Source organism: Antechinus flavipes, chromosome 2, assembly GCF_016432865.1.
Source record: "Antechinus flavipes isolate AdamAnt ecotype Samford, QLD, Australia chromosome 2, AdamAnt_v2, whole genome shotgun sequence".
Classification (NCBI taxonomy): domain Eukaryota; kingdom Metazoa; phylum Chordata; class Mammalia; order Dasyuromorphia; family Dasyuridae; genus Antechinus; species Antechinus flavipes.
Genome location: NC_067399.1, coordinates 643,708,645 through 643,732,728, shown reverse-complemented (window position 1 = coordinate 643,732,728; position 24,084 = coordinate 643,708,645). Strand labels below are relative to the sequence as shown.

The 24,084-nt window shown below is 36.5% G+C and overlaps 1 protein-coding gene across 4 annotated transcripts in view; it reads left to right on the top strand.

Moving 5' to 3' along the window:
* Positions 1 to 24,084, top strand: part of NEO1 (neogenin 1) — a 239,557-nt gene that overhangs the window by 90,129 nt on the left and 125,344 nt on the right. For all 4 annotated transcript variants that reach the window (XM_051982336.1, XM_051982335.1, XM_051982333.1 and 1 more), the window contains exon 5: positions 802 to 938. In XM_051982336.1, coding sequence (XP_051838296.1) covers positions 802 to 938 — 137 coding nt within the window. The remainder of the gene's footprint in view (positions 1 to 801; positions 939 to 24,084) is intronic.

Below are 24,084 nucleotides of genomic sequence, written 5' to 3'. Positions count from 1 at the left end.
TTTACAGCAAAAGTGCCCATTTTGGTAATAAAGTGACAATTACAAATTTCTTTAATAACCTTTGAATGGAGGCAGCTTTGTGGTTATAGTAAATAGACTGCGGGCAATTTCTCTTAGTTGCAGTTTTTATTGTTGTTCAGTCATTTTACAGTGGTGTCCAATTCTTTGTTATCTCATTTGGGGTTTTCATGACAGAGGAATTATCATTTCCTTCTCCAGCTCATTTTACAGGTGAGAAAACTGAGGCAAACTGAGTTAAATGACTTGTCCAAGATCCCACTGCTAGTATGTGTCTGAGGGCAGATTTAAACTTGGGAATTTGAGGGTTTCTGACTCCAGACTCTGCCTTCTCTCCACCACATCACTTAACTGCCCAGCCTCAGCTCCATCATCTGTGCACGGAGAAGGATATGGCTAGTAGAATTTTCCCAGTCTTAGAGAGTTATATGAATGCTAACTCCATTATGACATCTGAATGTTTGATCTTTGTGCAAGGCTCAAATCACATAAAAATAAACTTACAGCATTTGCACTCTGCTTGACAGCACTTAAACACCATCTCATTCAGGGAACAGCAAGGAGGTGCCCAGGGCACCAAGGCTGCGTGAAATGCTGTCTCTCTTGCCCAGGTATTAGGATTTTTAGTCTGGTCATCTTTCCGCTTCCTGATGGCAATGACACCAGGAAGCGTAATCCTTCAGCCACTTTTTTTATTTAGAGAACGTTTCAGATTTTAGTCTCTTGGGAGGATAATTTGTTAACCAATAGTCAGTGCCATTGATAATGTTCTATTTTGTCCAGCTCTGAAAGGTTGATGCTGCTGGCAGGAAGTAACTTGGAAGTCAGTGACCTCACAGAGGAAGATGCTGGGACCTATGCCTGCATTGCTGACAATGGGAATGAGACAATTGAGGCTCAAGCAGACCTTACAGTTCAAGGTACAGACATATTTGTTTTATAAAACAAAAATAATCTACCGACTATCTTTTTTTAATGTCACTTAAAAGAGAAGTAGCAATGAGCCACGCATGCTATTTTGGATAAAGTCAGACCGTCAACTATTATTATAATTAATTTTCTACTGACCTAATCATTCAACAAATATTTATTAAATACCTCCTATATACCAGGCAATGTGAAACATTACCTGTCCTTGTTGTTTCAGGAAATACCATGTAAATTATAAGTCCATTTAAAACATACAAAATAATTTTGAGGATCTCCAGACACTAATACATGGGGTAGTCAACAAAAATCTATTAGTGAGGTTAGCATTAGTGCTGAGGTTTGAATAAAGCTGGGAATTTTAAAAGGCAGAGATGAGAAGAATGTCTACAAGGGGGAATGCCAATGTGAAGTTCTGGATTAGGAGTCAGATGTCAAGTACATGGAAGAAGTAGCAGACAGGTCTATTTGCTTGGAATAAAGTGGGAGTTCAGTACCAAATCAGTCTGCAAGGATGGGTTGGAGGCAAATTGTGAAGGATTTTAAGTGTCAAATAGAAGAGTTTTATTTTATCTTTAGAGAAGGATGCTGAGCCCTGTTTGTAGTGGCTAGAAACTGGAAAATGAATGGATGCCCATCAATTGGAGAATGGCTGGGTAAATTGTGGTATATGAATGTTATGGAATATTATTGTTCTGTAAGAAATGACCAGCAGGATGAATACAGAGAGGACTGGCGAGACTTACATGAACTGATGCTAAGTGAAATGAGCAGAACCAGGAGATCATTATACACTTCGACAACGATATTGTATGAGGACATATTTTGATGGAAGTGGATTTCTTTGACAAAGAGACCTGAATTTCAATTGATAAATGACGGACAAAAGCAGCTACACCCAAAGAAAGAACACTGGGAAACGAATGTGAACTATCTGCATTTTTGTTTTTCTTCCGGGTTATTTATACCTTCTGAATCCAATTCTCCCTATGCAACAAGAGAACTGTTCGGTTCTGCAAACATATGTTGTATCTAGGATATACTGCAACATATCCAACATATAAAGGACTGCTTGCCATCTAGGGGAGGGGGTGGAGGGAGGGAGGGAAAAAAAAATCGGAACAGAAACGAGTGTCAATATAAAGTAATTATTAAATAAAAATTTAAAAAAAAAGAAAAAAAAAGAGAAGGATGCTGAGCACTAGGACATGGGGGGCTATCTGAGAGAAGGGGAGACATTTGAGAGATCTTGGAGAACTAGAATTAACAAGAAGAAACTGAGTGACTGTATTATCTAGATGCTTCTTAAAAGCTTTAATAGAAAACGGACAAGGGTCTCACCAGAGGAGGTGTGGATGGCTTAACTATGTACCAGGAGAGCGAATACTCATCTCAACTGGGCCCTCATTGCTGCAGTCCTTTTATACTTTCCTCATTAACCTACTATCTCATTCATTAGAGGATCTTTTCCAAATCTTCTCATCCTCAGCCTTCCAGGGTTTCCCTACTTCCTACCCTCTCATATTTCACTGAAAAGTTGAGACCATTCTCTGATAACTCCCTTCATCTTCACTGTTCACATAATTCAAGTGCTTTTTTCTGCTATCATCTTCTTTACTTGCCCCTTCTTCTTGCCAAGACTCCTTTTCCCCCACATGCACAAGTAATATTATTCCATTTTTCCTTCTTTAGCAGATTGCTCCAGCACCATGACTTAACCCCTCATTGTCTTACCTTTCTCAAGTATCTCCATTAGCTGCTTTTCTATGATCTATAAATATACCCACGTTTCTCCCTTTCTTACTTAATCCAACCATGTCCACTAGATATCACCCCATATTTTGCCTCCTTTTGGTGGCTAAACTTCTTGAGAGTCACAAAACTAGGAGATTTTTGAAGGGACATATTAAAGAGGTCCCTGGACATATCTCTGTAGTTGGTTGTGTAATAGCTTTCATTTAAATTGCTAGAGTGAGTGAAAATAGATCATAGAATTCTAGATTTAGAGCTGGAAATCTCCAATATCAAATTTTTCTGTTTAAAATGTACAGTTGCTAGTTACTACTTATTTAGAATGCTTCCTTTGAACATTTTCTTACAGATGTAGGCTTTTTTCTTGTGTCTATAGATAAGAGGGCATGGTATGAAAACAAATGTGGACTTTTTTTTTTTTAAACTACCCTCTTACTGAATTGTCCATTGGATTTCTGTTAGGTAAAGCATGAATGATTATAAAAACAACTGAAGGGAAACAAAATTGAGTATTTCTAAGCCACAGTTGTCTGGCTATAGTTAATTTTTATCAAGTTATGTCTACAGGAAGCTCCATGCTGGCAGATACTGACAGGGTTACAAGTGCACTTTTCATCTGGTAAATATTTCAAAATTATTGTTTTATTATCAAGTCATGGGATACCTACACATATTATGACGTGAATTAGCCCACTGCATGTTTTTCCTGTCATCTGTTATAGATTATAGATAATATACTGAATGAGGAGTTTAATGGGAATTTTCCTTTTCTCTTGATACATTTACTGAAATTTGCAGTATAATTCCTTTTCAGAAACAGAAAATTAACTCTGTAGTGACAATATAATATATTGCCAAGTTGATAAGTTCATTTCAAGATTCTTTGTTATAAGAATAAGGCACCAATGAACAGTCTGTAAACATTTATTAAATACCTACAATGTGATAAGCACTGTGCTAAGCATTGGGGATACTAAAAGAGGTAAAAAGCAGTTGCCTTGCCTTGCCTTGCCTTCAAGAAGTTTGTAGTTTAACAGAAGAAACATTATACATTACAGATGTTTTGGGTAAGGGCAGGGGCTAGGGGAAAAGATGGGTATATTGAATTTAAGATGTCTACTAGTCATCTAGTTTGAGATGTCCGAAAGATGAGATTGGAGGTCGGCAGAGAAGTTAGGATCGAATAGGTAAGTGTGAGAGTCATGGAGATGGTTATAAAATTCATGGGAGCTGAAGAGATCACCAGATGAAGTATTACTGGGGAAGTAGAGTGCCCAGAAGAGCCCTGTGGGACTCTGAGACCTATGGCTGAGAGACCTGGAGGAGAGTCCAGGAAAGGTTGAGGAGTGAACAGGGTCTTCCCAAAGGCCGCTGCCATGTCTGTCAGCTGCTGCAGGCCAGGCTCCTCTCTGAGGGTCCTGGATACCTTGGGCCTTCTCAGGGCCCTCTGATTGAAGGCTGGGGCAGGACCCCTTCCAAAGCCTTCCAGTGAGGGCCCAGGACTCCCTGAGCCCCACCCCTCCTCAGCTGCTGCCCCAAGGACCTTTGGTCAGTGTTCCCCTCCCATTTCTGTTGTCTGAGCTCCTTGAAGGTCAGAACCCACTTTTGCCTTTCTTTGTATCCCCTGCCTCTCTGCCAGGTCCTGGCACCTGTTTGATGGGTACTTAGCTTAAACTTAGCATTTAGTAGGTGCTTGTTAGACTTACTGAGAACTTTCCCAAAAGCTGCCCAGGGTTTGGGAGGAGGACGGAGGAGAGGCCACCCCAGGCTCCACCGTTTGGGAGCCTGCAGGAGAATGAATTTTACCTTGGCTGGGATCTTACCTTATTGGTTTCCTTCTGCTGTATGCACTTGGAGAAAAGAAGCTTCTTTTACTATGTCACTATGCCCATTGCTTCCATTACAAAGAGCCCATTAATCTCTTCCCTTGGGATTCACAGAAGTGACTTCCCTCTTGCTCACGGTGGCCTCTTTTCACAAAAACCCAGTTCCAGGGACTCATTGCAGCCTGTTAGTAAAAGTAGGGGTCTGACACCCCCTCACGAGTCACAGAGGCAAGAGCACTAGGCTCATGAGCAATGGGGAAGCTCATTGCCTTTGTTTCAGGGTGAAGTTGCCATAGAAAATCGAGAAGACTGTTGGCTGAATTGGAGTCCTGAGTTTGCAGCTGGGTGGATCTTAGAGATGATCTGATCTGCCCCTTAATTTTACTGATGAGGGAACAGAAAGAAGCCCAGGCACGAGGAAGTACAACTGGAATGTTGACTTATTTCCATCGACTTAAAATTAATCCTAGTAAAGGGCCACTACTCCTGGTACCAGTTAAAATAGGGCCATTCTGGAAAGGTGAATGAGGGCTATTTTTGTGGGTTCAAAGGATTTTAAAATAAAATAAAATATCTGGTATCCTTGTGCCTCTCCAAATGAGTAATTAGGTGGTAGATAATTTTGTAGCACTAGAGGCATATGGTTGGCATACTGGATAGTATTGGGCCTGTAGTCAGGAAGATCGCAGTTTATACCCAGCCTAAGACTTTCCTGGCTGGTTGACCCCGCAAGTCACTCTTTTGTTTCCTTGGCTGACAAATGGGGATAATGCCAGCACCTTGCTCACAGGGTTGTTGTGAGGATCACCTAAATTAATATTTGTAAAATGCTTACCACAGTGCCTGATATATAGAAGGCACTGTGTAAATGTTTATTCTCCCAACAGTAGGGGAACGATAGAGAACGCCTACAGAAGATTTATGCCTTTATATATTTACCAAACAATATCATTTGTAGCAAGATGGACATGGGAATCATGCCTCAATCCTCCAAGTCTGCTTCAGAAGGAGTTGTTCAAATGTCCCCTTTTTAAGAATGAACTGATGGTGCATCAGATTCTTGGACAGGAAAAGTCTCCTTCTGGTGGGGTTCAGGAGACTTCCTTGCTTTTGAGAGGACTCTAGACAGGGTCATTTACTGGTGAAACAGCATGTTATCTATTGCTTCAGTTTTCAGATCTACATTTTTGGATCTTTGAGGGTTTTACTTGGTTAAAGGAGGCAAGGAGGGACAAAAGGAAAAGTCTGATTTGTTCCATAGGTGACTACAGACTTGTTTTTGTGGCGATAAAAACCTGTTCTTCATGATCTTGACTGGACTTCTCAGAATTTCTCCCCTATACAAGAGGTTATAAATTCATAGGAGAAAAAAATTAGTGCCAGATTTTTTTCATGGCCTGAATTTCTGATTTAACTCTTAATATTCTTATATCAATGTTTAGATTTTAAAGAATGCTGTGGGTACCGAGAATTGGTAACATTTGAGACTCCCTCACCTCCTCTCCTGTGCTTTGTATGTAATACAGTACCTTTTTTCTATTAGGTTGATGAGCAAGACTGGGGCTATATCTAGCATTCTTTCCATTACACCTTAGAGATCTTTGTACAGTAGTTATTTGAATTAGTGGAGGGAGTTGCTACACTGATCTTAAGCTGAAATATTCCCTGACTATAAACATCTGTTGTCACCATTAGGATTCTCCCTAATTTTCCAACTCAACTTTATCCTAAATACAGATAATGGATGACTTTACCATTTCTTCAAACAAAATGTTAATTTTATTAAAGATGAGCCATTCACCAGTTCACCTTTACTGTCATCACATACTGTCACATAAACAATCTGTCACTTTTTCCATCTGCAAAATTCAGGAACTTATAAATCTAACCCATTCATTTTCATTTCCACCCTTTCCTGTCTGCTGGAGGAGACCCTATTACCACTGCTCCCTTTAGTCAAATTTTCATGCTATGTTTATGGGGGTTTTTTTTCCTACTTGCTATATACATAACATCTGTTCAGATGTTTAGATTGGGGAAGCTTTCTTATATGAGCCGTGAGACAAAGACAGTACAGAAAAACCCCAAATTCTTCACTATTACTTCTGGTAAAGGCCTGTAAAATCCACAATGTCTGATTTAAATTTTATTTCAATCAGTAAACTTCCTGCTATGTGTTGAGCACTGTGCTACATACTAGGCAGAAATCAGCTCCTGCTCTGCAGGATCTCACAATCCAACAGGAGGCATGAGTGTGGACAAGCAAGCCACAGACAGGATAAATGGGAAATAATCAGCAGAGAAGCTGCTAGAATTGGGAAGATCAGGAAAGTTCAGTAGAAAGTGGCCTTTGGGCTGGGACTTGAAAGAAGCCAGGGGACAGAATGAGGAGAGAATATTGTTCAAGCATGAGTCCCTCAGAGTCAGAGGAAGTGTCATTAGGTCACAGTTTATAAGTAAGTAAGGTACCAGGTGTGAGAAGATTGGAAAGGTGTGTGTGGCTGTGGCTGTGACAGGGAACATGTTATTAAGGGCTTTAAATCCACACTGGGTTTTTATTTGATATTGTAGAAGCTAGGGAGTCTCTGGAGTTTGTTGAAGAAGGATATGACATGGTCAGATAGATATACACATGCATTAGGACATTTAATCAGTGACAAAGATAAGCAGTCAAGAAAAACAAGAGAAGAGGAAAGGGTTATAGGTGACCTGGTTTAATTTTATGATCACATATATGAAAGGGAAAAAGTAAAACCTGAGAATATGTGTGATATGTTGAGATGGAAGACTGAAGGCTTCAATGTGCATGAAAAATAAATTTAGGAGGCTTGAAGCAGACTTGAGCTAGCAAAAGAGATGGAAGAAGAAAAAATTTTGTTCAGAGAGAATTTTAGCATGCTGGGTCATAAGGGGCACAATTATAGGTAATAATGAGATAAAAAGGTGTGATTTTGGATTGCTTATAGTGATTTAATTCATGAATATTTAGGCAGCTGAAGAACTGGAAAGCCAGGGCATCCAAAGGTGAGAGAGTCCAGGTTCACTAAAGTCCTTAAGTAAGGAAGGCAGTGTTTGCATTGGAGGGGAAGGTGGTGAGTCTTGGAGAGTGCCCTTAGGGCCAGTGGGCACCTGCTGCCAGGACTTTGTTTCAGAAGTGGATGGAATTTACCTTAAAGAGCTATTAGTTGATAGCAAGAGACAGGTCTGGAAGCGGCCCAAAGGTGTGTGCTTATTTACTGTCGCCAACTCAGGCAGCTGGACCTCGCGCTGGACAGCGGCTTGTTTTCTTGAATGGAACCAAGTCTAAGTAAATGAAGTAGTACTGAAAGATTCTGCAAGAAGGAGTTCTGGAATAAAAGGATATTTGTTAGCAAGAGAATCAAGATTTAAAATACCGCATTGTAACAGGAGGATACAGATTGAGCTGAATGAAGATGAGAGCAGGAAGAAGTAGCCATGGAGGGGGATTTGCTTTGGTGATACTGACTTGGAATTCAAAGAAATGGGCTAAGAAGTGGTTATTATTTGCTAACCATAAGATGGAGGAAGGAACTGGAGTAGTATTCTTCAGGAACCTTTGGTAGAGGGCCATAATCTAGAATAAATAGTTTTCATTTTCTACACATTAGAGGGAGTGTCATCTTTCCCCATGAGCCAGTGTAGTTTGGTGGAAAGAACCTGGGCCTGTGGGAGTGAGTCGGAGGGCCGGCATTCATCTTCGTGACCTCTGAGAGACCTCAAGTTCTCCATCTGTAAAGTGCAGAGGACCTTCAAGGGTCCTTCCAAATCAGAATCCAATGAGAGATATAGTCATCTTTGTATCTTCTACACACTAAGTCAGAAGACCTATGGAGCATTTTCCTTGACTAATTGCTTGACTGTTTCAGATATTATTTAGGATTAGGAAGTGGCCCCTGTAAAACAAACAAAAAAGATTAATTATTAATAAAAACGATGTTTTTAACATTATGTAGTAAATTAATGTTATCCAGCATACCTAAATGTAATTCTCTTAGGCTATGTGATTTCATTGTTTGGATCATTTCCTTTATTGGTACAGATGACAACTTGGCCAATAGTCTTCAGAAGTTAGTAGAACCAATATCTAGATTACTGTTTGAGCAACAGAAATGGAGCTGATTCTTTTTACAGAAAAGTGCAAGTTAAAGTCAAAAAGTAAAAAGTGTGAAGCACTTTTTAAACATAATGATCATAATTCTATTTTGTGATGTTTTATCCCTATACTTGTCCAATTCTTATTTGCTAGTAAGTCACTCTTTTGAGAATTCTTCTAAAAGTATTCCTTTTAGTAGGAATGACAATTCAGTTCTGGAATTATAAACAGTACTTCAATGGAAATGTAGATAGTGGCTTTCCTTGGCATGATTCTTAGTTGTAGTATTAATAATCAGTTAACTTAGTTTTTGACAAAAACAATAATCTTTTCTGAATTCTGCTTGTTTCACAAAGTTACGTAAACCAGAGTTGTTTGTCTTTTTTTTTTTTTTTAAATATCTTCTTTGTAATTTTTGGAAATCTTAGTTTCTATCGATAGATTATTATTTAGTGACCCTCTCCCTGTTTCTTTCCTTCCTCATCCCTAATCATAGATTTATGGAAGTCTAGGCTTAGAGCAGCAAAGTAACTTCTGTTAAAGCACCTGAACTGAGAATTATTGCTTGATTGTCCAATACTCTTTTCCCTCCACTGACTATATTTTCCTGTGGTAATTATTTATGAATGAGTATTTCAGTAGCAGCATGCTAATTGCCAAATATGTCTAAGAAGAACTTTTTCATCTCCAGAATTAAGGCATCAATTTGGTAGCTTAAAGAAAACAAGTTAATGATAAATCATCGCTCTTAGCTGAATCATCCCCCACACAACTGTAATTACATGCTGTATGTTGCTTTCTTGATAAATAACAAATCAATTCTCCCCACTACAAGTCAATGATGTATTTAAAATTTTTATTTCTTTTTTTTTTTAATATTCCTTCTTCCTTTTCTCTCCCTAAAAAGATCCTTCTTGGGAACTTAGAAAATGTGAAATGTAATCATGCAAATACATATTTGAATGTTTCCATATTCTCCCTGTCTTCATGTTTAAACCAAAATTACATCTACTAAAGAAGAAAAATTAAGGTATTATTAAATGGTTTTATGGAGAATAGGCACATTTTGAATTTGAACTACGATAGGATCCATTAAATGACACCAATAGGGAAACAAGAACAGATGTATTCATAAAAGCACTCTTTGATTTCAGAATCTTCTCTATTTTCTGTCCTCCCTCTGGAAATGTCATGAATTATCTGTCACCATCGGGATTTTAATTTATTCTCCAACTTAAATTTGCATATTAATTTTAAATCAAAGCTAAAATCAGTATATGCATTAATGTACATCTGTTCAAAATAGGGGGAAATTATATGAGGGATTTAGCTACATTTCTATAACTGGTATTTGACTTAGATTTTTAAGATGCTGAGGATAGGTTACTTTAATATTCAAAGGATAATTTTACTTAATCATCTTATTAATATGTAAAGGTATATTAAGAATCCACAGAATAAAAAAAGACTAAAAATATCAGTCCCATTGATGATATTGAATGAATTTAAAGAGGGTATCCAATATAGTAATGTATAGTATTTATTAACAATTTGGTATTAATGTTCCCTTTAAGGGTATTCTCATTCCTCTTCTGTAAACAAACTATACTTTATGTCCTCAGAATCTTAAACTAATCAGTTATTCCATTTTTCTGTTCTAACTGTTGCTTCTTGACCTACAGATTCCTCAAGAGACAAGTGAGATGATCTGGTACCCCCACTTCTTTGAGGACTTAGTGCATTTTGTTGTAATCTACATAGTCAAAGGCTTTAGTGTAGTAGATGATTGTTTCTCCTCTTCTTTTTGCTTTTGCTTGTTAGGATTCTGTTTGTTTCTCTTCTTCTTTTTGCTTTTGCTTATTAGGATCCTGTTTGTTTCTCTTCTTTTTTTGCTTTTTGCTTCTCTTTTTTTTTGCTCAACAAACAGAAAGATAGTCACAATGGCAATCGCAAAATGCTAGCAGAGAGAGCAGTCTGAGCTCTCCTCCCCTTCCTTTTTCCCTCCCCTGCCTCCACCCACCAGAATCGTCATTTCCTATACAACACATCAGGACTTGCACAAAGGGTGGGCGGGGGCCATTCTTTCTCCAAGCTTATATATTAATAGAGTATGGTCCAATTACTATTTAGCCTCATGTGCTTGGGACCTCAGTGCATCAACTCAAGCCTCAGCCCATTACAAGTGCTCACACAACTAGATCCCTTAGAAATTGAATTTTTTAAAATGCTTGAGTGATAAAAGAAAATTTTTTATAAGATCAAATGAGATTGTCATGTGAGATTACTTACAGCTTGGTAAAGGAAAAAAAAGGGAAGAAGAATAATCAAAGAAATTTCAAAATACTTATTTATTTAATATTATTCCAAACTAAGGTATCTGATTTTTAATGATTATGAAGCATGTTTATGATTTCATATTGTTCTTGGAGACCCAAGAAAAGTTCTAATTCATAAAGAGGAAAAGCTTCTTTAGGAATTCTTGGGAAACAAGTTTTTTACTTCATTAAGTGAGGCTAATGTAAGTAGCTGGATTAAGTATGCTCTGATAAGAAACTTCCTTTAAAGGTCTAGAGATTGTTAAAATGTTAATTTCCTCTTTTGGAGAGCCTTAATATTGTAAAAGATATCCTTCAAAATAGCCAGGCAACTTTTCTTTAGTACTGTGCCCACTAGCTCTTCAGAGTACATAGACAAAAACCTTTAAAATTCAGGAAATGGAAAATTCTTAAACAGAGCTACCAATGAAAGCTGTCAGATACCCTTCAATCTTGGTTTGAAGACTGAACTATTCATGAACACATTTGTTTCCACTGGAATTGATTGTTTGCTTTTCTGCATTTAAAGTACTTTGCAACAGTGAGGAAATTAAATGAGGTTTCTAAAAAAGGTCTGTACAAGCATAATGTATTCTACATGTTAAATTCTACTTGAACATTTAGTAATTAAAATTGTCTTTGGTATGGTAATGCCATTAGAAAAGATCAGGAGGTAAGACTGAGCTGCCAAGAATTCTTTGAACTTTAATTATCTCTTTGGTAAGGAGACACATAATCTTCCATTACAAATCTTATTTTCTATGGTAATTGACTCATTTGCTCTCTGGTTATCAATTTGACTTCCCTACCACAAACATCTGTACTTACATTTATTTAATTGGTATGAATACTAACTACTGAGGTTGTTGGAATTTAAGAGAACATTTAAAGGTATTCTATTTTAATTCTGGAAAGGGGAAAGTAATTGACAAATTTAGAAATTATTTATAATTTTTTTCCAGATAGTCTTTTAAAGCCTTTGTTTATTTAGTAACAATTATATTGTGAATTGGAAAAATTTTAAATGGATTGACTGCTGTATATGCCAAAATTAAGTAATGTTGTGGCAACCAGCTAAAGGCTAATATAGCAGTGAAGAAAAGTTAAAACATTTTCATCTGTTTACACTTAAACTGATTTAACAAGAGTAGTAAGTGAAACTTTATGTTAATTACAGGTAAAGGATACCACTAAACTGAGTAAGTTGGAAAAAATTGGTTTATGTTTAAAATAATTTTTTTAAAATGCAGCTTTAATGAACAAAGAACACCATTTAATTAGCATATCAATGAATGCTTTAGAAATAGGTCATTCTAAAGCAATTGAGATTTTTGAAGATTAGTTTATTTAGTATACTGAACAACCCTAGATGACACAGTGGATTTAGTACTGGACTTGGAGGAAGGAAGAGTTCAGATCTTGCCATAGGCACTGACTAGCTTAGAAAAGACATCTAACCTCTGCCTGCTTCTGTTTTCTCATCTATAAATTAGGAGTAACATCACCAGTCTCACAGAGATGTTTAGAAGGTCACAAGAAATAGCATTTAGGGACTTTAATGCCCAAGAAGGTGCTAGACTTTAGTGTAACTTTGTAAGTGGAGGTAATAGGTAAAGGTCCTTCACAACCTGATGTCCTCTGGGGCTGCTGTCATTCCCACATATTTACATATTTGTCTGTACTTTGGGCCTGGAACTGCCTTTTTTTTTTTTTTTTAATAACTTTTTATTGATAGAACCCATGCCAGGGTAAATTTTTACAACATTATCCCTTGCATTCACTTCTGTTCCGATTTTTCCCCTCCCTCCCTTGACCCCCTCCCCCAGATGGCAAGCAGTCCTATACATATTGAATAGGTTACAGTATATCCTAGATACAATATATGTGTGCAGAACTGAACAGTTTTCTTGTTGCACAGGGAGAATTGAATTTAGGAGGTATAAATAGCCCAGGAAGAAAAACAAAAATGCAAGCAGTTTATATTCATTTCCCAGTGTTTTTTCTTTGGGTATAGCTGCTTCTGTCCATCCTTGGGATCAATTAAAGCTCTCTTTATCGAAGAGATCCACTTCCATCAGAATACATCCTCATACAGTATCGTTGTTGAGGCATATAATGATCTCCTGGTTCTGCTCATTTCACTTAGCATCAGTTCATGTAAGTCTCGCCAGTCCTCTCTGTATTCATCCTGCTGGTCATTCCTTATAGAACAATAATATCCTGGAACTGACTTTGACCTCTTTAGGATCCAGGCCTCTGGGATGTAGTGGACAGAGGCTGGGCCGGGCATCAGGAAGCCCCCCAGACCCTTGATGGCCGCACGATTCTGAATAAAATCCAGGGCTTCCCTTTCTTGCTCTCAATTTATGATTCCGTGATCCCTCTCCTCTGCAGTGTGTAATAGACGCATAGACAACTGGGAGAAGGGCTATGGGGGAATGGGTGGCCAGCCTGTGAAGAAGCCGCCCAGCACCTGGGAGAAGAGGCCCTTAAAGGGACTTGGGAGATAGAAGAGACCTTGGGGGAGGAAGGGAATCTCAGGGAATAAAGCAGCAGCAGCAGCAAGCCATTTGGAGCAGCAATGAGATGATAAGTAGGGATAGCTGGTGGGAAGCTTGTGCCTGGTCGTGAGTTCTAAGGGTTTGGAGAAAAGCTCTAGCCATCTTGCTCTCAAGAAGCTCCTCAGCTAGTGAGGGAGACTGCATGAAAACAACCATGAAAAGGCAGAGAGGAAGGCACTGACTGGGATGAAGAAAGTCTAGGGAGCCTGTCACAGAACATCTTTAACTCGGGCTCAAGATTTAAGCCTGAAGGCAGAGATAATGAAGGAATGATGTAGCAGGTGGGTGCCCCCATGTCTGGAGATGGAACATCTTGTCTGAGGAGCCTGAAGAAGTCACAGCCACATGGGGAGCATGTTTCAAGAGTACTCAAGAGGCAGCAGCAGTCCTGTGGAGAAGGGCTCTAATGACTGAGGACTTGATATTTGATTCTGAAGGCCATAGGGAGCCATTGGGTTTGCCTAGGAGCAGAAGCAAGGCTAATTCTGTATTTCGGAAAGATTAATTTGACTGACTGGGAAGAAACTGTTGACAGGGAGTGAGACACTGAGATAGGGACACCATGGAGGGCAGAGAAAGAAGCATATCAAAGAGATGTTTTAAAGGCTTGATCAATAGAATTTGGCAATCGATTGGCTAGGGATGGTGAGGGAAAAGAGGAGTAGATGATGGCACTGAGGTTGAAACTCTGGGTAATTGGGATCATTGTTGTACACTTGACAATAATAGGGAAGTTCAGAAAAGGGAAGGATTAAATGGGAAGATAGTGAATTCAGTTTAGGATCTCTAACAATTTATCAAGTTTGAGATGTCTAATTGGTAATTAGAAATGTGAATCTGGAGTTTAGGAGATAAGTTACCACTGGATAAATAAATGTGAAACTCATCAGCAGAGAGTGTTGGAGGGAATGTGGGAAAACTGGGATACTGTGTTGGTGGAATTGTGAATACATCCAGCCATTCTGGAGAGTGATTTGGAACTATGCTTAAAAAGTTATCAAACTGTGCATACTCTTTGACCTAGCAGTGTTACTACTGGGCTTATATCTCAAAGAGATCTTAAAGGAGGGAAAGGGACCTGTATGTGCATGAATGTTTGTGGCAGCCCTTTTTGTAGTGGCAAGAAACTGGAAATTAAATGGATGACCATCAATTGGAGAATGGCTGAATAAATTATGGTATATGAATGTTATGGAATGTTATTATTCTGTAAGAAATGACCAGCAGGAAGATTTCAGAAAGGCCTGGAGAGACTTACATAAACTGATGCTGAGTGAAATGAGCAGGACCAGGAGATCATTATATACTTCAACAACAATACTGTATAGAATGATCAATTCTGATGGACGTGGCCATCTCCAGCAATGAGATGAACCAAATCAGTTCCATTTATTCAATAATGAAGAGAACCAGCTGCACCCAGGGAAAGAACTCTGGGAGTTGAGTGTGAACCACTACAAAGTATTTCCAGTCCCTATGTTTTTGTCCACTTGCATTTTTTGATTTCCTTCTCAGGTTAATTTTACATTATTTCAAAGTCCCATTCTTCTTGTGCAGCAAAATAACTGTATGGATACATATACATATATTGTATTTACATATACTTTAATATATTTAACATGTATTGGTCTACTTGCCATCTAGGGAGGAAATGGGAGGAAGGAAGGGAAAAGTTGGAATAGAAGATTTTGCAAGGGTCAATGCTGAAAAATTACCCATGCATATATCTTGTAAATAAAAAGTTATAATAAAAAAGAAAAGAAAAGAAAATCATTGGCAGAGAGGTGATTGAAATCATGCAAACCAAGTGAAATAGTAAAAGTCTCAAAAAGAAGAGATCCCCAGTAGAGAACCTTGGGGACCATGAACTGCTGGCAAGTGTGCCTTGCATGAAAATTCAGCAAAGGAAACTGAAAAGTCAGAAATATAGGTTAACTAAGATAGAGTAATGTCATGGACACTTAAGGAGAAGAGGCTGCAGAGAAGGAAGAAGAAAAAAGAGCCATAAATTTGGTATTGAAAAGAAAATTGAATCTTTAGAGAGAGCAGATTTGGTTGAGCAGAGAGTTTAGAAAAGAATGAAAAGGGGAAAAAAAAAAATAAAAACAAAAAAGAAAAGAATGAAAAAAAAGAAGTGGAACCCTTATAAATGGTCTTAATAAATTCTACTATAGTAGAGTGAAAAGTGATAGGACTATAGCTATTAGGGAGAGAATGAGCATGTTTGTAGTAAAGTAGCCAGTAAACAAGGAGAGAATGAAGATAAGTGAGTGGGCCAGTTAGAAGGGTTAAATGTTTTAAAGAAGACAGGATGGAATGTCAGAGTTTATTTGGCAAAAGGTGCAATGGTTCACCTTTTCTTTCTCTTTTTTCCAATAGTATTTTATTTTTCCAAATACATGTAAAGATAGTTTTTAACATTCATTTTTGTAAAACTTTTTCCAAATTTTTCTCCCCTTTGCCGAGGCATCAAGCAATCTGATACATGTTAAATATATGTAATTCTTTTGAATGTATTTCCATATTTGTCATGCTGTACAAGAAAACTCACATCAAAAAGGATAAAAAGAACAAGCAAACAAAGAACAACTACGAAAGGTCAAAATATTGTGCTTTGATCCACCTTTAGTCTCCATATTGGAATTGTCCTGGATCACTACATTTCTGGGAAGAACTTCTTCTGACGTAGTAGATCGTCACAAAATCCTATATTACTGTTGTACATTGTATTCTTGGTTGCTTTATTAAGCATCAGTTCACATAATTCTTTTCAGACTTTTTTGAAATCAGCCTGCTCATCATTTCTTATAGAACAATAATATCCCATTACATTCTTATACTATAACTTACTCAGCTATTCCCCAACTGATGGGCATCCACTCAGTTTACAGTTTCTTGCCTCAACAGAAAAGAGCTGCTATAAACATTTTTGCCCATGTGAGTCTTTTTTCCTCTTTTATTATTTTTTTGGGATATAGACCCAGATAGAGACCCTACTGGATCAAAGGATATGTAGTTTGATAGCCCTTTGGGCATGGTTCCAAATTGCTTGCCAGAGTGGTTAGATTACTTCACAACTTTACCAACAATATATTAGTTACCCAGTTTTCCCATATCTCGTCCAACAATCATCATTATCTTTCCCTGTTATCTTAGCCAATCTGAGAGGTGTGAGATGGTACTTTAGAGTTGTCTTAATTTATATTTTTCTAATCAATAATGATTTAGAACATTTTTCTTTTGAAAAGAAATGACTTTAATTTCTTCATCTGAAAATTATTCATATCCTTTACTTCTTATCAATTGGAGAATGTCTTATAGTTTTAAGTCAGTTTTCTATATATTTTAGAAATGAAGCCTTTTTGAGAAATTTCAGCTGTAAAATGGCTGCATTGTTTTTGTGCAAACCTTTTTAATTTAACATAATCAAAATTATCCATTTTGTATTTCATGTTTTCTAGTTCTTCTTTGGTCATAAATTCCTACCTTCTCCACAGACTTGAGAGGTAGACTATCCCTTGTTCTCCTAATTTGCTTATAATATCACTATTTATGTCTAAATCATGAATCCATTTTGACGTTATCTTGGCATAGGGTATTCAGTGTTAAGTCATAGCCCAGTTTCTGCCATATTGTTTTCCAATTTTCCTAGCAGTTTTTGTCAGATAGTGAATTCTTATCCCAGAAGCTTGAATCTTTATATTTATCAAACACTTAAATTACTATAATCACTGACTATTGTATCTTGTGAACCTAACCTATTCCACTGAATCACTACCCTATTTCTTAGCCAGTACCAAGTAGTTTTAATGACTGCACTTTATATTATAGTTTTTGGTCTGGTATAGCTAGTCCATTTTCTTTTGCATTTTTCCATTAAATTCCATGAATTTTTTGACTTTGTGTTATTCCTGAATTTTGTTATTTTTTTCTAGCTTTATAAAATAATTTCATGCTAGTTTGATATGGTACTGAATAAGTAAATTAATTTACATAGAATTGTCATTTTTATTATATTAGCTTGGCCTACCTAGGAGTACTAAATATTCTTCCATTTGTTTAGATCTAATTTTACTTATGTAAAATGAGTTTTATAGTTTTGTTAATATAATTCCTGACTTTATCTTGGCAGGTAGACTCCCAGATATTTTATATTATCTACAGTTATTTTAAATGGGATTTTTCTTCTATCTTTTGCTGTTGGGCTTTATTGGCAACATATAGAAGTGCTGATCATTCATGTGGGATTTATTTTATATCTTGCAACTTTGCTGAAGTAGTTAATTGTTTCTAGTAGTTTTTTAGTGGATTTCCTATGATTCGCTAAATATGTCATCATATAATTTGCAAAGAGTGATAATTTTGTTTCCTCATTACCTACTCAAATTCCTTCAATTTCTTGTTCTTCTCTTATTGCTAAAGCTAGAATTTCTGATACAACATTGAATAATTGTGGTGATAATGGACAGCCTTGTTTCAGTGGATCACCTTTTCATGTGAAACTGGATCAAGGAAGAGACAGTGACAAAGGCATCTGGGTGCTTATGAGGATGAGGAAGGGAGAGATGATGAAACTCTTGGTGAATGGCCTCAAATCTTTTAACCGAAATATTAGACAAGATTCTCCTCTGAGAGGAGGGTTTGAGAGAAAGCCATGGAAAGTTTGAAAAGGGATGAAGAGTTTTGGAAGCACTGCTGTGGGAAGTAGGATAGTGAATTAATGTGGAAAATGTAAAAATATTGCCCTGCCATAGTGAAGGCCCAGTAGAGATCATGTAACCTAAATTTGTAGTGAACTCAGCACCATTTCATGACTTTCTCCAGCTTCATTCAGCAGTACCCTGGTGATGAAAACTTTTTCTTCCAGTTCTTCATAGCTGTGGCTACTGAGGAGGTGGGGTATCTACAGGGATACTTGCCATATTATAATTCAAGAAGGATTGTTTCACTATACTATGAATGTGAAGATCAGACTTGAAATTGAACCTATGTTCTGAGGGTGGCTGTTCTTCCAAGGGACTGAGTTTACCAGCTGCATTGGTACTGGTGGGAATAGGGAAAATGTTGTTCCATTGCTACAAAGCAAAGGCTACTGAAGACAGTGATGGAGTTATGCTCTGACCAGTGCTGTATTACTGTGTGTGTATATGGTTTTTGGTTTTTTTTTAGTAATTAGATGTTATTCTTCCCCCCCCCCCCCAATTATCAGATATTTTTTCTCTCCCCAGTTATTAAAATAAAACAGCTTGTAAAAAATATTCATAGTCAAGCAAAATACATTCCCAAATAGAGCCTGTGCAAAAATACATTCTATAGTCTACATATTTAGTTCAGTACGCTTCTTCAGGAGGGAAGGTATCATTTTTTAATGTCAGTTGTATGGAATTATATATTGATCAGAGTTCTCAGATCTTTCAGAAATGTTCATTTTTACAGTGTTATTATACAAAATAAATTGTTCTCTTGATTCTACTGATTTCACTCTACATCAACTTATATTTGTTTGCCTAAAATTATGTCATTACTTTTATTTTTTAAAATTATTTATTTAAATTTAAATACAAAATAAGAAAAAAATAGAAAAAGAAAGACAGAAAAAGGAATATTAAAAAATCACACAGAACATTGTCATGTTCCCAGAAGAACATCAGGAAAGAGTCAAAATATGTAAAAATAAATTTTCATCTCAAAAAAACATATATATATATATATATATATAAAATAAGAAAAGACATATTCATAACTGTTCTTCAGTTCTTTGATTCTTTGTAGGTTATTCTTTTGTTCTCTTTCTTCTCCTTTTACCTCCTCCAAGCAGATTACAGTTAAGCGTGGATAGATGTTAAGTCCGAGCTAACTCCCTGGAGGCCTCAGGATCAGCCAGAGTCAGGATAAATTAAAGTCCTTAGTCTTTAGAGGGAGAAGTGAAGGCGATGAACTGCCAAGAGGTTTCTGGATTCTCGAGTCCAAAGTCACCAACTTCTCTCGTCCTCATCCTGCTGCAAAGCGGGTCTCTGGCCTCTGTCTCTCTGCCCTCTAATCCTTGCCTCTGATTGTCTTAACACTAAACATTGAACCAGCTTCAACTGTGAGAAGAGCCATTTATCCAGACATATGCTAATAGAGTCATTGTAGGTAACTAGCCTTGAGTTCCATTGTCTGATTCAAGCATACTTTTTTCAGAGTTTCAGCCCTTTACAAATAGATATAGATTAGATATAGACATACATATTCACACCCACACAACACATATATACACATACAATCACATAGATACATACACACATTTGCATTTACACATATATAGGCCCATATCTAAAACAATATTAATATGGCTGACATACAATGTAGATTTATCTTTTGATTGAATCTTTAAGTTCTGATAAAATTTTCACATATATTATCTTTGCCACATTTCCCTCATCATCATTTTTTTTGAAAATTAGAAAATTAAAACTTAATTTGTATTTAAAGTTCATCAGTTTTCTCTCTGTAGGTAGATAGAATTTTTCATCTTGAGTCCTTCAGAATTGTCTTCGTATTGATTAGGGTAGCTTAGTTTTTGTCAATTGATCATTGTACTGTTATTTGTTATTGTATACAATAATCTCTTGGTTCTGTTCACTTCACTTTGCATTAGTTCGTATATTTCTTCCCAGGATTTTCTGAAACTTTCCCTTTTGTCATTTTTTATAGTATAATAGTATTTCATCACAATTACATAACACAGCTTATTTAGCAGTTCTCCAATTGATGGGCATCCCCATAATTTCCAATTCTTTGCTACCATGAAAACAGCTGCTTTAAATATTTTTGTATATATAGGTTCTTTCTCTTTTTCTTTGATTTCCTTGGGGTTTAGATCTAGTAGTGGTTTTGCTGGGTCAGAAGCTACAGTTTTATAGACTTTTGGACATAGTTCCAAATTATTTTTCAGAATGGTTGGATCAGTTCATAGATTCACAATGGTTGGATCAGTTCATAATTCTACCAACAATTCATTAGTGTACCAATTTTCCAACATCCCTTCTACCATCTGTGTTTTCTGATGGGTGGGAAGTAGAGTTGTTTTAATTTTCATTTCTCAGTGATTTCGAGCATTTTTCATGTGAGTATAGATAACTTTGATTTCTTCTTCTGAAAATTGCCTATTTATATCCTTTGACCATTTGTCAATTGGGGAATAGCTTTTATTTTTTAAAATTTGACTCAGTTTCTTATATATTTGAAAAATAAGTCCATTAGAGAATCTTACTATAAATTTTTTCATTTTTTAATTTAAAAATGGATAATTTTTCAACATTGACCCTTACAAAACTTTATGTTTCAAATTTTTCCCTCTTTCTCCCCACCCCCACCCCTAGATGGCTAGTAATTCAGTATATATTAAAACATGTTAAAATATATGTTAAATCCAATACATATTGCACAATTATCTTGCGGCACAAGAAAAATCAATCAAAAAGGAAAAAAAATTAGAAAACAAAATGCAAGCAAATAGCAAGAAGAAGAGTGAAAATGCTATGTTGTGATAGGCACTCAGTTCCCACAATCCTCTAAGTGTAGAAGGCTCTTTTCATTACAAGATTATTGGAACTGGCCTCAATCATCTCATTGTTGTAAAGAGTCACATCTATTAGAATTAATCTTGCTGCCTTCAGTATTACTTGTTTATATTCTTTTTAGCAAAATTTAGTTTAACTGATTATTATTAACAAATTATTTTTGCTTTTGCTTTTTTTTTTAACTTATGCTAAAGCATAATAAGTATTTCTGCATCCACTTATTTTAATCTGTATGTGTCTTTGGGTTTCTTGTAAACAACAGATCATTGGATTCTGATTTCTAATCTATTCTATTATCTGCTTCCATTTTATGAATAAGTTCATCCCATTCACAGTTGTGAGTTATAACTTCTAACCTATTTTCTTTTATCCATTTCTCTTTCTTTTTATTCTGTCCTTCAAAGTCTGTTTTGTTTCTGACCACTGCCTTCCTTAATCCACCCTTCCTCTTTTGTCTTCTTGCCCAGTTTTTCTTAGATCTTTCTCTCCTTCTTCCCTGTTACATAAGTTAGATTTTTATAACCAACTGAATGTGTATGTATATTCTTCACTCTTTGAATCAATTTGGATAAAATTGAGGTTCAAGCATTGCCCCTCTCCTTTTTCCCATCCATTGTAAAAGCTTTTCCTTCAGTTTCTCTTGAATGTGGGACAATTTCCCCCATTCTTCTCTCTCTTTTCCCTACTCCCAGTGCATTCATGATTCTCACTCCTTAGTTTTATATATTTTTAGAGATCATTCCATCATAATTGACTCACACTCGAATCCTCTTTCTTACTGTTCTAATGATGATAAAATTCTTAGGAGTTATATATGTCATGTCATATAAAAGAGTAAATGGTTTAATCTTATTGAATCCCTCATGGTTCCTTTTTCTGTTTATCTTTTTATGTTTCTCTTGAGTCTTTTATTTAGATGTCAAAATTTCTATTCAGTTCTGGTCTTGTCATTAGGGATGCTTGAAAATTCTGTTTCATTAAATGTCCATCTTTCTCCTCAAGGACTGTACTCAGTTTTGCTGTGTTATTCTTGGTTGTAATTCTAGCTCCTTTACCTACAGGAATATCATATTCCAATATTTCTCCTCCTTTAATGTGGGAGCTACTAAATCTTGTGTAGTCCTGACTGTGCCTCTGTGATATTTGAGTGGTTTCCTTCTGGCTGCTTGAAATATTTTTTCCTTGACCTGGGATTGCTGAGATTTGGTTAGCATATTCCTGGGAGTTTTCATTTGGGGATTTTTTCATGATGTGATCAGTAGATTCTTTTAATTTCTATTTTGCCCTCTGAATCTAAGATTTGGGGGACAGTTTTCTTTTTAATTTCTTGAAATATGTCTAGATTCTTTTTTGATCATTACTTTCAGATAGTCTAATAATTCTTAAATGATCTTTCCTCAGTCTGTTTTCTAGGCCAGTTGTTTTTCTGATGAAATATTTCACATTTTATTTTTTTATTTTTTGATCTTTTTTGTTTTGTTTCTTAATATCTTGTGGAGTCATTTGCTTCTACTATCCCAATTCTTAATTTTTAAGGAGTTATTTTCTTCAGTGAATTTTTATACCTTCTTTTCCATTTGGCTTATTCTGCTTTTTAAGGAATTAATTCTTTGATTTTTTTTAACCTCTTTTGCCATTAAGCCAGTTGTTTCCAAATCTATTTTCTTCAGCATTTTTTTTTGCTTCTGTTTACTAAAGCTATTTCTTTTCATAATATTCATGTTTCACTCTCATTTCTTTTCTGAATTTTTCTCTACCTCCTTCATCTCTTTCTTTAATTCGAAGACTAACTCTTGTTAGAGTTGGGTTCCATTTGGATTTTTTTTTTTGAAGCTTTGAGCTGGTATCCTGGCACTGTCTTCTGAGTTTTCTTTATTTTCTCTGCCACTATTGTAGCTCTGTGGCCAAGTTCTTTTTTCTTATTGTTTCCTCATTTTCTCAGCCCATTTCTTGATTTTGAAGTTCATGTTAAAGTGGGGTTTTTCTCACCTGGATACAAAGAAGTATTAGCCCAAGCTTCAGGTTTCATAGTTTACAAGTTCTCTCTGCTGCTGCAGTGTTGTGCTGTAAGGAAAGGTCTGATCACTGCTCTCCTTGGGAAGCTTGGGATCCCACACCACCTTCCCCTGATCTCTGGCCAAGCCCTTTTCCTCTTCTGGGCTGTGTGTTCCCAGAGTCATTGCTGCTTCTCTCCGTGTCATACTAGGGCCACTGCTCCAAAGGTTCTGGGCTGACTCTTACCTGGGGTCATGGACCTGTCCGGCTAATCCCAGTTGTCTTGGATTGGAAAAATATTGGTTGTGCTATTCCAAAATTGGATGTGAGGCATTTTTAAGTTATTTGAAAGAGAATGTGGAGAGAATTAAACTGGGTTGCTGCTTCTGCCCCATCATTTTGTCTCCATCATTCCTAGTCATTGCTGAGAGAAAACTAAGCATTGTGAGGAGACCAGATTCACCAGGGTTTACCACAGTAACTTACAGAACTAGAACAGTTTCCTAGATATCCTAAATGTTCCTTATCCATCATCCCAGGTAGTAACACATATGTGTTCATTTGCTAATTAACCCATTTCTGGTAATTGGGTCAAACACATTTGAGTACAAGGAAATAGATGAATGGTGGCAAAGGTTGTAAGAGGAGAGGAAAAGGAGTCATGGTATCCCTACCTTGAAAACCAGAGGTCACTGGGGAGCAGTGAACCCAGATGCTTCTGAGGAGGAGTTATCTGATTAAATTTATAGTATTTTTATGATAACTAGAAAAGCAGCAGAAAGAATTATTAATTTGTTCTTTAATTTGTTGTTGTTTAATAAATTTTAGAACTCTAATTAGACACCAACATGGCCTTAGAGTGGGTTTTTTTAAAGACCAAAATGTAGTTGAAACCCAAATATTTTTCTAAATGTCTTTTAATTGACTCCCAAATAAAAGCATATTGACATTTTTTGTTAAGTTATGACATTATAGTTTGCTATCTTTTGCATAATTTACTGTTTCTGGCTC